Source organism: Maniola hyperantus, chromosome 22 (assembly GCF_902806685.2).
Source record: "Maniola hyperantus chromosome 22, iAphHyp1.2, whole genome shotgun sequence".
NCBI lineage: Eukaryota > Metazoa > Arthropoda > Insecta > Lepidoptera > Nymphalidae > Maniola > Maniola hyperantus.
Window position 1 is genome coordinate 7,435,211 of NC_048557.2, and position 11,376 is coordinate 7,446,586.

Consider the following 11,376-nt stretch of genomic DNA (forward strand, 5'->3'; position numbering starts at 1 on the left):
AAATTAAAATGTTAACTCGATTATATTGCCATCAGGGACGATTAATATTTCATTAGAGAGCATCCTGGTTCTGTATGAGTACCTACTACCTTTATTAAAATTATATTACCCACTTAAGTAAATTGCAACGAACAGTTTCCAACTTTTTCATAAACTTTTACGTCATTTTCTTTTCGATATTGTAGGTATCTGCGTAAGGTAGCAGATTATTTTGTTTAGATGCTCTCAATTAAAATTGCGCATCACAAGCTTAAAATGACCATAACAAAATATGGAGCATAGAGTGAGTATTTAAGTAGTTTTTTTTATTATATAACTAGCTGATGCCCGCGACTTCGTCCGCGTGGAATTAGTTTTTTTAAAAATCCCGTGGGAACTCTTTGATTATCCGGGATAAAAAGTAGCATAATGTCACTCTCCAGGTCTTTGTCTATACCCATGCAAAAATCACGTTGAGACGTGATTGAAGGACAAACCAACAAATCAACAAACATTCGCATTTATAATAAGGGTGCTTATACCATAATAAGTACAGAAAAACTGTGAGATACTTTTTGTGAATCATAGTGACTTTTATTGACCACAGTAACAATACATTGATAAAAATAAGAAACAATCTCTACAATATAATAAAATTACAGAAGGAGAATCTGAGTAACAGCAACGTACAGCTCAAACCAGTAGGTTTAGATAATTGAGATTAATTATAGTGTCTTCAGAAATTTCACCCAAGCCAACACCGCGATGGGTCAGGTATTAAGTTATAGAAAAAGAAATCAATAATAATTATAAGTTATAGAAAAAACAAGCAAAAACAACGTAATTAATAAAGTATTGGTACCATTTTTAGACTACTCGAAAAATACTGCCAATAAATAGGTAGGTGGTAGGATACCTACATAATACGTGCTCGAGCAAAGTTTTCATTGTTTTTAGTAATCCGCTGAAATCCGTCTAGCTTTAGGGTTCGTTTTCGTTGAAGCGAGACGTGCGAGAATAGACAATAGACCATCTTTTTCAATATAAAACTCGTTATTTTCCTATACCCAATTCTGAGATAGTGGGCTGGCGATGGGTTGAGATGATTATGAAATTGTACCTGCTGGGAGTTGAACTACGGACCCTGCCCCTTATATAGTCACGTATTCATACGTGTATCCATAGGTAACAGAAGTAAGTACCTAATTAGATGATGACCGCGGCTTCGTTCGTTCGGTAAATTCGTTTACGTGGATTTAAGTTTTTATATGCCGTGGGAACTGTTTAATTTACCGGGATAAAAAGTAGCCTATGTCACTCCCCAGGTCTTTTATGCAAAAATCACGTCGATCCGTTGCTCCATTGCTATATTATTGAAGGACAAACCAACCAACAGACACACCTTCGCATTTATAATCTGAGTATTGAAGTATGGATTAGGTCGTCATAATTATGTGGCGGTGTTTTAGTGAAAAGGCACCCTGACTGGCTAGCTGAGCACGCTTCCATTCCGGTTTAGTCAAGAGGCACCCTTAAAGAAAAACTGGCCAAGTGCGAGTCAGGCTCGCGCAATGAGGGTTCCGTACCACAGTCATATTTTTTCGACATTTTGCACGATAATTCAAAAACTATGATGCATAAAAATAAATAAAAATCTGTTTTAGAATGTGCAGGTGAAGACCTTTCATATAATACCCTACTTAATATAGTTATCTCACTTCGAAAGTTGAAAATACTAATTATTAGTTCATGACCACAATTTCATTTTTTTGTGTGATCTAACCCTAAATTCACGGTTTACAGATTTGTCTCCAAATGTCAGCTATAAGATGTACCTACCTGCCAAATTTCATGATTCTAGGTCAACGGGAAGTACCCTGTAGGTTTCTTGACAGACAGACAGACAGACAGACAACAAAGTGATCCTATAAGGGTTCCGTTTTTCCTTTTGAGGTACGGAACCCTAAAAATTCAGACTATAACTACGTGAAGGAAACCTAGAGAAAAGTCCAATGCAATTACTCTTGCTACCGTTTGAGACTAAAGTTGATTAAACTTAGCGATAGAACATCTCCATTTTTAGGGTCCCGTACTCAAAGGGTTAAACGAAGTAAGTACTATTAATGTCACTCTGTCCTCTGTCTGTCCGTCCAGGCAGATAGAAAGAAAGATAGAAGAAGATTTAAAAGCTAGCTACTTTGTTGTTTGGCATCATTTCTACAGGAAAACCAGCTTATTTGCACGCTAAAATAAAATGGGTACCTGAAAGAAGTAAATATAGTGTGAGGACTGTGAGGGCTGTACCCCGAATCGCTATGGCAAGGCATAAAACTGCTGCATTTCGAGGTACATTTAAACACGCAGCCTGTAAGATCTGGAATGATCTCCCACCCCCAATCAGAATGCTAAAATCTACAATTTCTTTTAAAAAAACTTTAAAAAAATATGTTTTAGAAAGCTAAAAATCACAGGGTTAAACGACTATTCCAGATCTTACACGCACTACAACACACGATACTTATCTCTGACTATACTACACTATGTCATATTATAATATACTACTTATTCTATATTATGGTGGTCAAGTGGTCCCCTGCAGGTAGTCTACACAAACAGAATAATGGCATTCCCTACATCAAAAACATGTCGTATCTACACTTTGTATGTGTATAAGTTTACATGTGTATAAGTATATATGTAATACCCTATATGTATATATATATCATATTTATTACTCTACTAATAATGAAGTTTTTTTTATTTTTATTTTAGTTGATTTTTATATTATAGAGAACACTTTCGTTGTCGGGTCGTGATACTAGGGCTCTGCCTGAAAATCAGCGCTGCAGTAGTCAAATACTGCAGCATCATGCTGAGGCAGGAGCCTTTTTAGCTCAAACAGGACATCATTTTTCTTTTTAGTACTGTCGAGCTCGTAGTTTTAAGCTTACCTAGTTTTAATTTTTTAATTTGTAATATTTGGTTTGTATGTTTTGCTTTTTTTTTGTCTATTTTTGGTTTGTGAGCTGAATAAACTTTTATTTATTTATTTATTTATTTATTTAAAAAATACTGTATTGGGCTCTATATTGATAATAATGCATCCCCTGATTTTATTAAAATACATTTAATGTAAGTAGGTACCTACATAAATCGTCCAGTTACAGTTTAATTATGATTACTTACCTACAGATCCGAAATTATGTCTGTTCGTTAACTTTCACACGTATGAAATAAGTAGGTGCCTACTGAGTGTATTTCATACCTACTGCGGACTGCTGACTGAATTTATTTAGTAAAGACACTATACTTATTTAAGTAGTTTCTAAACTACTTAAATAAGTTATTTAAGTAGTTTCTAAACTACTTAAATAAGTATAGGTAAGTATTTCAAATATCAACAGTTATGGATTGGAATTTTATGGTTGGTCGCATATTATTAGAAATTATTTATCCATCAGCAAAAATTAGTTGCACGCCGCGCCGCGGGAAGAATATATCTGCTCATCCAGTACTAAACACCGCTAGTTCAGAATTTTGCCGAGTCGGGCGTCCGCTTCTGCTGCACGCTGGACTCACGCCAACCACTCTTCATACGTTCTGTATGAGACCTCGTAAATCATCACAAAGCCACAGAATCCGACAGTTAAGGGCCAATCGCAAAAGGTCCAGTTTAGATGAAGAAAAAATTCAAATCAAATGTTCAAATCTTGCCGTTTTTGTAACTTTGGATTGTCTACTTATTGTGAAAATTATTTAAATTTTCTTAATTAAGTAAACACAAAAATAAAAAATCGTTCAAGTGTATTTAATGAACGTGTTCTAAATTAACAGGTACTGCGTGGGAGTATAATCATGTCGAATTTACTCACCCATATTTAGGTTGCGGGATAACAAGACAAATGAATTAACACCTGGGTATCCGTAACTTTAGTTGACAGAGTTTAATTAGACGCTCAAAATGGATCGAGCCCTTGACATGATATTGAAACCCTCTCCAATTTCCTTCGGTAAGTATATAATATCTACGTGACATTGTAACGAAAACTGTTTTTTTTTTACTGTGAAATAGGTTTGCGCTTGACGACAATCATGCCTGAGAAACAGAGCTATGCTGAGGTCTAGGTTGGAGCGCGATTGCCCAGATGATGCCTATTTACTCTTGCCTTGAACGTATTTAAGTTCAATTTCGGTGGCAAACGATATTAGCGCGTGGTTTATCTAATTTTTGGTACCTTCGAACGTGCTTCAAAAACGTGGCGGCCCGTTCCCAAGGTTGCTGAGAACGAATAATGAGGATTTTTGAAGTAAAACTTTTATAGGCACGACTTGAGAGTAATTCTGCGGATCTATCGTCGTAATTTGACTTCTATATTCCTATACAAGTTCCTTGACTGCGATCTCACCTGGTGGTAAGTGATGATGCAGTCTAAGATGGTAGCGGGCTAACCTGGACGGGGTATAGGCATCACACTGGAACGCTAAATCGCTTGGTGGCACGGCTTTGACGGTAGAGCTAACTAGCCATGGCCGTAGCCTCCCACCAGACCAGACCAGAGACCATTTAGAAAATTTAAATGAGAAAACTGCCCCTGCCTGGAATTGTACCCGGGACCTTCCCTTATAAAACTACAGCGGTCACCACTGCACCAGGGAGGTCATCAAAAATACATCTCCAGTATCCAAAATACATCAAAAATACTTAAATCAAATAGTGAGTGAGTGTCGACCAATCATCCAATCAGCCAACATTTGATATTTTAGTGTTGATAAGTAAAAGCCGATATAAAGAGGCTGGCGGGAAGTGGCTGGATGAGGAAGGCTGAGGGTGTGGTGGCGCTCTTTAGGGAAGGCCTATGTCCAACAGTGGACGTCCACAGGCTGATTATGATGATAATGATGAAGTAAAAGCATGCGTATGCATATTGCATGTTTCGATAAAATCTAACGAGCAGAAATCACCCGCCCGACACGTTCGATCAACATGCGCGGTCGGTGCCAAACGCATTTTATTGACACGAAAAGTTTCCCAACTGAAATACTCGCAATTACAGCTCTGACGATATAACGTACCATTGTTAACATAACAACATTCATGTAATTTCCCTTTGAAATATCTCTATCAAAAAGTTACGTAGTAAAAAGTATTACTTTGCTCCATGTTTGGCTAGAGAATCGATTGTCTAACCCTTACGGACATACAGTATGCGGCAGAAAGTAATGCACATCGACCTTTAGAAGAAGATAGCAGATGTATAGAGCGTTGTAGAGAATCTGTCGTTGAGACCGACAAAACGTCATATAGGGTCGAGTGACCGAGACAACGCTATACAAAGCCGAAATGTCATTCTAAAGGCCGATGTACATTACTTTCTGCCACGTACTGTACTAAAATACGTACAGGCCTATGGAGTTTATCTATCTATAGAAAGTGCTTTCCGTCCCTTTGTGGGCTGTGGCTGTTAGATCCTACGTGACACTGGCGAAGTGCTTTCTTTGTGCTGATTTAGCTCCACATAAAGTTTATTTTGTTAAAATCAAACAAAAGAGAAGAAGAAAATGCAATTCTCTAAATAATCATACATATCTCACACCCGGCTTTACTCACGTGTTTAGTCGACGTTAGCTCGACTAGTTTCGAACCCATCCGGGGTCATTTTTCAAAGGGAGTCAGCTTTAAATAATGTTTATTTGTAAGTAGGTACTTATAGTCCGCGACTGGTTGAGATGGCAAAACACCCCGCACACCCGCACAGGCCCCGTGCTAACCCGGCAATTTGACATGACCGGAGAGAGATCAAGCGGGAGTCAACCAACGGCTTTACGTACTTACGAGCTGCGGGATTGTAACTTGTTGTTGCAATTGCTGCTGAGAATTTCTTCATAGAAAAAACCTTTTGGAAACATTTTAGGCCATAAACGGGAGTCGAACCTAAAACCTCATGATCCGCAATTTAATGAGCTAGTCACTAAACAACAAGCTGTTTAAAAATAACTCTAATATTGAACTTGCGCTATTTATACATCAACCAACTGATGCGGTCCATGACTTCGTTCGCGTGAATTTAGTTGTTTAAAAATGCAGCGGAAACTCTTAGATTTACGGATTAAAAAGTAGCCTTCGTCACTTCCCACATTTTTAACTAAGTAGGTATATTCATGCCAAAAATTACGTCGATCTGTTGCTTCGTTTCGGCGTGAATGAAGAACAAACCAACAGACATACACACTTTCACATTTGTTAAATGATCAGTGATTGATTAAATAGCACGAAGTGAGACGAGACGTTGGAGGAGACCCCACGATTTGGTTCGTCAGTCAACCTTTCTCATCACGCGCAGTAAGATAGTAGGTATAGACCACTGTATAGCACTGTCGTCTAGAGGCCTGCTAACTGTATTTTGTACTAGTAGGTATACAGCATGCCTAACGGCGTTTGGGGGCACGTAGTGTACTGTGCCCTAGTGGTGGGTCTGCTGCGACGGACATCCACTGGCGCGGCGGAGTAAAGAGGAGTTTCTGGTCCATTTTGAGCCTCGTCGTCAGATGGCAGGATGGAACTTAATGAGGTTTTTAGTCGGTAGGAGTCCGACATAGCCACTATGCTCCCACGTGGCCGGTGGTATCATGATGGATTTTCAGAAAAAAAAGGTGTACTCACCAAACAGTAGCAGCAACAGATCGCTGACAGCCAAGCTGAACAAGTAATAGTTGGTGGCGGTGTGCAGGCCCGGGTTGCGCACGATGACCACGCACACGCACACGTTGCCCACGACGCCCGTCAGAAATATCACCACCAGCACCACACTGATCGGCACTATCTCGCTCAGCGGCAATCGGCGCGAACCCATCATCCACCAGAGCATTTCTTCCTCACTACAGTCGAACTTAGACAAATTGTTACATCGGTTGTAAAAGTCTTCATACGTTTCGTTTGCGCGAAGAAATGATGATGCCTCCATGGTTTTTTATGAAAACTATTTCCTTATTTTAAATGCCTACTTGATATTTAACTTGTAGATAGTACACGATTTATTTTGAGATTGTTCAGCATAGTTATATACTTGTTATACATAATATCAATATCATAAAATCTAGACTTAAATGTAGCGACAGAATTATTGTTGTGTTAACCTAATAATTTTCTTATTCACAATTTTAAACTTGAAAATCTCTTGCTTCAAAAATATTGATTTAAATTAAATTTGAATAAACCCAAATGAGATTAGTAATTTATTCAGTGAATTAATAAAACACAATCAATTCACACTGAATTTTTTACCTACAAATATTTTTCAACTGAAACGTCTTTTGTTTTGTTTTTCGTATCAAATCAGAAATATATTCTACTAAAACTCATGTGTATCTAGATTCTAGAAATAATTTTTTACCAATTTATAGGTGGAAAAACGAATTAAACGCATAAAGTTGTATTGTACTATTACGCTATCCACTACCAAGATCGCAAAGTAGGAGTACAACCGACACGCCTTCCCACGACGAGTTTCCCGCGCGTACTGAAATGAGCATTGAGCATTGAATACTGATTGAATGGAAGTTTTGATCAGAACTGTAGATTGAGCTTTACGGCGAAATGTCGATCTTTCAGCCAACACCTACTGTTCTACGTGCCACGGCTGAAACCTTGCCTTGCCTGATTGCTTGGTTCTCGGGAAGTTGCCAGCAACGATCAAACTAATAACATCATTACGTATGTTGATTCATTTGTGTAAATTCGTCATTTAGTATGGAGATTAACTTATGGAAACATTATTAACACATATCTGCTAAAATAATATAAATTTTTTAGTGATAAGTTTTTCCTACATGTAAATACTTATACTTTTCTTTTACTTGTGATAAAATATGAAAAAAAATTCACTATCCATATTTGCTCAAATTGTATGTACATGTCAAAACAAGAACATTGAAATGTATAGATGTCCTTGGTGGTCGTTAGTATTTAGATTGAATTCCATCTCACCATATTCGAGTAGGTATATTACGCGACAGGTCGAGATGGCAATCGGGGTATGAAGCGGAGGGACGCCCCGCACACCCGCACGTCACTCGCGCTCGCCCGCACCGGGTTAGCGCGGGGGTTGTGCGGGCTTTACCTCCCCAATTGCTATGTCGACCTGTCGCGTACTATAGGTACTTCGAATACCTACATTTTTGTAATTATATTCAAGTGCTGTTAAATATTTTTTGTCATAGATTGCTTATTTGGTGAATTTCAAGAAACAAATTCCCAGCTTCTTTTGTAAGCTTTCACCATAATTTTTCCATTATTTAAATACAAAGCATTTTTCCTCAATGGACACCACAATATTTCATTCCGTCCGTTAATATTCGACGCTCCATAATTTAGTCTTTATTCAAATTTATTTTTTATTGTGAATTCAGTCGGAAAATCGGAAAATGTAAAAACCGTGATTCTTAATCTTTAATCTTAATCTTACTTCCTTTATTACTACTATTACTCGTTTCTAAAGTTAAGTAGGTCAGTGAAACTAGAAACGCAGAAACCGAGAGCACTATTTACTAAGAGGACGTAAGAACTGTGGACGCAGAAAAATTTTGGAGTAAATATTTTCTTTAATTTGTCGACCTCCTACGCACATCGCTGAGTGCTGTAGTCTTATACTCGTAAATGGGAACAATGGGAAGTCCTGGCGGGTACGACGGCATGGGCAATTTGCGAATTTTCATTTCTAAATGGTCTGTGCCCCCCCAAATTGTGTAAGGAAAACGTACCTATTCATCGCTATCGTAATAGGTAGCAAATTCTGCTCGTTGATTGGCTGTGAAAAAAAATGTAAACAGCGAATCAACCAATCAAAGGACAGAATTTGCCGTCGATTACGATTACGATGAATTCGTTTTTCTTACACAATCAGAGGGCTGGTCTGTTGTGGTGGTAGCTCCACCCGTGGTATCTTACCATCCTACTGGCAACACTGTGCCGTTAGTGATTTAGCGTTTTGGTGCGATGCTGTGTAGAAACCAAAGGGGCTTCCATTTTAGACCGCATTAGGTTATATCTGTTACTTACCAGGTGTGATCATATCAAGGACTAACTTTTAATCGACTAAAAACCAAAATGAGTAATATGTAAACAACCCAACGTTTCTACGAAATACTAGTTCCTCATTCCAATCACTAATTATTATAAATGCGAAAGTTTCTTTGTTGGTTTGTCCTTCAATCACGCTGCAACTTAACTACGGAATGTGGTTTTTTAAGGATCTAGTTAAAGACATGAAGAGTGACATAGGTTACCTACATCTTTTAATTTTGGGAAATCAAGGAAAATCAGTAAAAAAAACCGGCCAAGTGCGAGTCAGGCTCGCGCAACGAGGGTTCTGTACTACAGTCGTATTTTTTCGACATTTTGCACCATAATTCAAAAACTATGACGCCTAAAAATAAATAAAAATCTGTTTTAGAATGAACAGGTGAAGACCTTTCATATGATACCCCACTGGATATAGTTATATTACTTCGAAAATTGAAAATACTAATTATTAGTAGAACACATTTTTTTTTGTGTGATGTAACCACAAATCACGGTTTTCAGATTTTCCCCCTAATGTCTGCTATAAGACCTACTTGCCAAATTTCATGATTCTAGTTCAACGTGAAGTACCCTGTAGGTTTCTTTCAGACACACAGACAATAAAGTGTCCTATAAGGGTTCCGTTTTTCCTTTTGAAGTACGGAACCCTAAAATTGAATCCATGAGTACGTTGCGGGCATCAGGTCGTAAATAATAAAACTGGGAAAACGGAACACAAATTGCTACTTATGGAACTACTTACGTGCTGCAGAATCAGGAACGTAATATTTATTACTCAAATAGACCCTACTCTTGTGTACGTGTACCTTTCTTCATTTACAATTCACATGAGTAAGTAAGAAAAGCTCACTACCACCAGCACAAGAGAGAGCATGTTGCAGTTTTTTTTTACCATAAAATGATAATTCCAAAACTATGATACATAAAAATAAATAAAATTCTGTTTTAGAATGCACAGGTAAAGACCTTTCATATGATACCCCACTTGATATAGTTATCTTTCTTAGATAAATGAAAATACTAATTATTAATTCATGACCACAATTTAATTTTATTTGTGTGATGTAACCACAAACTCAAGGTTTTCAGATTTTTCCCCGAATGTCAGCTATAAGATCTACCTACCTGCCAAATTTCATGATTCTAGGTCAACGGGAAGTACCCTGTAGGTTTCTTGACAGACCGACAGACAGACAGACAGACAGACAACAAAGTGATCCTATAAGGGTTCCGTTTTTCCTTTTGAGGTACGGAACCCTAAAAATAATAGGTAAGTATATTACTTACTGCGTAAAATGTACTGTAATATAACTCGTCGACTCAGGCGTAGCGCTTCGAAAATGTCGTAGACTGGGACTACGAAATACTCAAAGACCGCAGCTTATCTACAAGTTGAAACTACTTAGAAAGTGTCTGTATACTGTCTTGTAACATGATGTGAGATTACGACGACGGAAGAATGTGGTCTCATATCCGGTGCAGCTTAGGTTTTGCTCTGCGAATTTAATAACAAAGGGCTTATGTTGCCGATAGGCTCGTAGCACTCCAACTTACGAGAGTTCGTGTAACACCCTAAAACTTATCATACGAGTACTTATGCTTCCTTGAGATACAGGTTTTTCAAATTTACTTCAGGGTTCCCGACGTAATTTTGAAACGACTTACTATTTTAACAATCATTTTATTTCATTTATTTTCTTTTTATACCTACTCTAAGTTTAAGATGATCAAAGTCGCGGAAATCATCGAGTTTTTTGTTAAATTTAGAGACTACCGCTAGGCTGCAATCAGACTCGCTGGCAAGTAATCAGTGCAGCAAGATAGAGCGCGCTTGCCTAGAAGATGCATATTCACTTATGACTAGAAGGTACCCATGTACCCATACCATACCCATATTATATTATAGGTTAGTCTATAAAACATGTAGCCCCTTCACACGAAGTTTTCGATATTCATTCAACTGCACATGTAAGCCCGTACACGTGTTACAGCATAAAAGAGGACATGGTTGTCTAAATTCTAGTGAAGTTATTACGAGTAGGTACTATGACCTGTGGAGCATGAATGCCTGAAATATGAATGAATGATTGAAAACCACAGAGAAAAGAAGAAATAGAATAAGTTATTAGGGCCGGTACACATCACCACGACGCGGCGTCATCGCCGTCGTAACTCCATCATAATCAACCCACCACCGGCCCACTACTGAGGACGGTAGGTCGATTTCGTAAAACCTGCATCAATCATTATTACAATCTCAATTGGTTCTGATTGGCTGAATTTGTGCGATTCTTATTGCAACAATGCAATGTAGCTAA

General features: G+C 38.0%; 1 protein-coding gene across 5 annotated transcripts in view; it reads right to left on the reverse strand.

Annotated features, from left to right (window-relative positions):
• Positions 1-7,485, reverse strand: part of LOC117993031 (neuropeptides capa receptor-like) — a 28,868-nt gene extending 21,383 nt beyond the window's left edge. Inside the window, exons 1-2 of one of the 5 annotated variants that reach the window (XM_069506252.1) lie at positions 7,371-7,480; positions 6,641-7,078 (exon numbers count right to left, since the gene is read on the reverse strand). In XM_069506252.1, coding sequence (XP_069362353.1) covers positions 6,641-6,941 — 301 coding nt within the window. In that variant the 5' untranslated portion in view covers positions 6,942-7,078; positions 7,371-7,480. Of the gene's footprint in view, positions 1-6,640 lie in introns of all 5 variants that reach the window. The other 4 variants (XM_034980784.2, XM_069506254.1, XM_069506251.1 and 1 more) reach the window with 4 other exon arrangements.
• Positions 7,486-11,376: the final 3,891 nt, after the last annotated feature.